Raw genomic sequence first — 2858 nt, 5'->3', positions numbered from 1 at the left:
CCACAAAATACCAGCAAAACCCATCACATTCATCTCTTTTCTCTCTAGGTCTCATCACACATTAAAAACCAGAGCTCAAATTACCTGAGCCTGAAACATAAACATGATGAAGCCAAATGTAAATTTTCTTCTTATTCTTGTTCTTGTTTCTATGTTCATGTCTTCACAAGCATCTGCTCGTTTCATAGCAAACAACCAAGGTAATTAATTAGTTAATGCTTATGTCATCAGTAATTATATGGAATGCTATTGTACTTTAAAAAAAAATGATCTCGGAGCAACGGTAAAATTATCTCATTGTGATATGTAGATCACGAGTTCGAGTCTGTTATCAGCCCCTTCAGATGTAGCATTCTTCGGACGACCGTACGTGATAGAGAAATGCTTCATACGCTGAATTATCCTTTTTATATTGTTAAAAAGAAGGGTACCTTGGAGCAATAGTAAAGTTCTCTATTTATATATGACATGTAGGTAGTGGCGGAGCCATATAGAGCCGAGGGTATTCATCTAAACCCCCTCGGTAGAAAAAAATACTATTTTTATAAGGTTAAAAATTATTTTTTATGTATATATAGTAGATGTTGAACCCCCTTAGGCTTCTTCGTATGTTTACTTTTTTATATTTTGAACCCTCTAGGTGAAAATTCTGGCTCCGCTACTGCATGTAGGTCACGAGTTTAAGCTAATTAGAATCAGCCATTTGACGTTTGCGTCAAAGGTATAAGTTGCCTACATAACACCTTTTCGGGTGCAGTCTTTTCTTTGACTCTGTGTGATTGCAGAATGCTTCATGCACCGGGCTGTACCCCTTTTAATGTATTTTTAAATTAACAACACTAGATAATATTTTCTATCTATCTAAATCTTGATAGGTATCCAATGAATTAGACGTAATAGGTATCCAATGAATTAATCAAACGTGTGCGCAAGTTAATTTACTTGAACACCACCATATAAAAAACATTAGTCCTGTATATGTTGTACTTGACTGAGTAAATTAACAAAAAAATTGAATGGCTGCAGTGAAAGATCAGGAGGTAAAGCTCCATAAAGCCAATGGTGGAGATCACTCTATTGACAAGATGGAAACTACTGATATAAATGTAATTTTCTTGCCTCTGTACTTTTTCTTTTTCTTCTTTTCTTCTTTAATTAGCCCTTTCTTATAGAGAGCTCCTAAATTTTGTAAATATGATTGTGTTTTTGTTTACACTTGTAGAAGTTGATGGGGCTAGAGGAATATCCATGTGAGGATCAAGATGAAGAAGAATGCTTTAAGAGAAGGGTTCTTGAAGAAGCTCACCTGGATTACATCTACACTCAGCACCACAATCACCCTTAAGATGATCAGAGACTACTTAATTAATTATAGTACAAGGCATAAATTAAATGCGGAGCCTTTTTAATATCACACAATAATCTTTCTGGGGTACTTTTTCTCTAATTCGCAAATATTTTTCCAGATCTTCCACAACTCTTAGAGAAAGGGCCTACAGGGATTATGTTTAGTATATAGATTTTAGTACTACTTGTTTCATCTCTGCACCATGGTTGTTGTCTGTTGGGTTAATGTATAACATGTACTATTTGTTTCCGTTTTATGTGACATAATTAGTATTTGAAAAGTTAAAAGGAGTTTTTTTCTTTTACCATTATCTGTCACAATATTGTCCGTTCTGGCTCAACAGATCTCACGGATTTGTTCCTTGGGCTATGTCATCATTGAGCTCAAAAGTGTTCGTACGACCGTGTGAACTAGTATTATGCTTTATAAAGCTTTTCACCTTTCTCTCTTATTTTGACGTGGGACTTGCCTAAAACATCATGTGTATTCATTCTTCAGAAATTTATCAGCGTAGAATACTGTCACTCCTTCTTTGTAACCCGCCCTCGTCATGGGCATCACATTATCGTGACTTAGGAGAAGTAATCCTACCCGGCCTCGTTGGTGCACCCTTTGTCACAGAGGCGTATGTAGCCTATAAGGTTGGGGTTCAACTGAACTCCAAACTTTAGACGCGGAACTTAAATTTATGTGTAAAAAATTATTAAAATTGCAATAAATAGTAGATATGAACTCCTAACTTTAAAAATATAATGGGTTCAATGCTAAAAATTTATAGATTGAACCCATAAAATTTAAATTCTGGATTCGCCTCTGCTTTGTCATAAGTATCACATTATCGTAACTTAGGAATAGTAATTTTTATGTTGTTTCCAAATGTATAAATTTTATTTTAAAAAGTTGAAGATTCTAGTTTGAATTCTCCCGAAGAATTAGATTAGCTTCCCCCTCATACTAAGAATCAAGTCCAATAAAATGAAACGGAGGGAGAACTGCTACTTATTTCATCCAAGAATTTGATTATGTATGCCATGGTAACATATCGCTTTGTGTATTTGTGTATTTCAAGTCGTCATGTTATTAAACATTTGAGAACAAATAATAAAGAAACGAATATTTCTAATATATAAGTGCCGTAAAGGGACGAACACAGCATACCCAACTTGTATCAAAAGCTTTACAAATTGTACACGCAATGAATACTTATATCATAGGCTATATAACTCGTACACTTTACCCAACTATTTTTTAATCCCACGTGGACATATATCATAGTACTTAATATTTATTCTCTTCTCATGTATAGACGTATGCACTTAAATTTTAATTTTCTGACACATTTATTTCCTCTGTGTACTTTTACTTGTTCACTTTTTAACTTTTCACGTTCTTGCTGAATATTTATTCTCTTCCCATGTGTAGACGTATGCAGTTCAATTTTAATTCTCCTACAAAAATTTATTTCCTCCGTGCACTTTTACTTGTTCACTTTTGACATTCTTTAAGAATT

The 2858-nt window shown here is 34.0% G+C and overlaps 1 protein-coding gene across 1 annotated transcript; it reads left to right on the top strand.

Annotated features, from left to right (window-relative positions):
- Positions 1 to 1658, top strand: LOC132062920 (putative phytosulfokines 6). The gene is made up of 3 exons (XM_059455387.1): positions 1 to 200; positions 1027 to 1106; positions 1223 to 1658. Exons 1-3 carry the CDS (start codon positions 104 to 106, stop codon positions 1343 to 1345), a joined length of 300 nt encoding a protein of 99 aa, XP_059311370.1. The 5' UTR covers positions 1 to 103; the 3' UTR covers positions 1346 to 1658.
- Positions 1659 to 2858: the final 1200 nt, after the last annotated feature.

The sequence above is a fragment of the Lycium ferocissimum genome, chromosome 7 (genome assembly GCF_029784015.1).
Source record: "Lycium ferocissimum isolate CSIRO_LF1 chromosome 7, AGI_CSIRO_Lferr_CH_V1, whole genome shotgun sequence".
Taxonomy (NCBI): domain Eukaryota; kingdom Viridiplantae; phylum Streptophyta; class Magnoliopsida; order Solanales; family Solanaceae; genus Lycium; species Lycium ferocissimum.
Note: the sequence above shows the minus strand (reverse complement) of the source record. Positions and strands in the feature narration are given on the sequence as shown.

Bases quoted from the DNA above. Each gene is read 5' to 3' on its own strand.
- LOC132062920 (XM_059455387.1), top strand. From the start codon at position 104: ATGATGAAGCCAAATGTAAATTTTCTTCTTATTCTTGTTCTTGTTTCT. The intron at 201-1,026 runs GTAATTAATTAG...GAATGGCTGCAG, and splicing joins TTTCATAGCAAACAACCAAG to TGAAAGATCAGGAGGTAAAG. The intron at 1,107-1,222 runs GTAATTTTCTTG...TTACACTTGTAG, and splicing joins TGGAAACTACTGATATAAAT to AAGTTGATGGGGCTAGAGGA.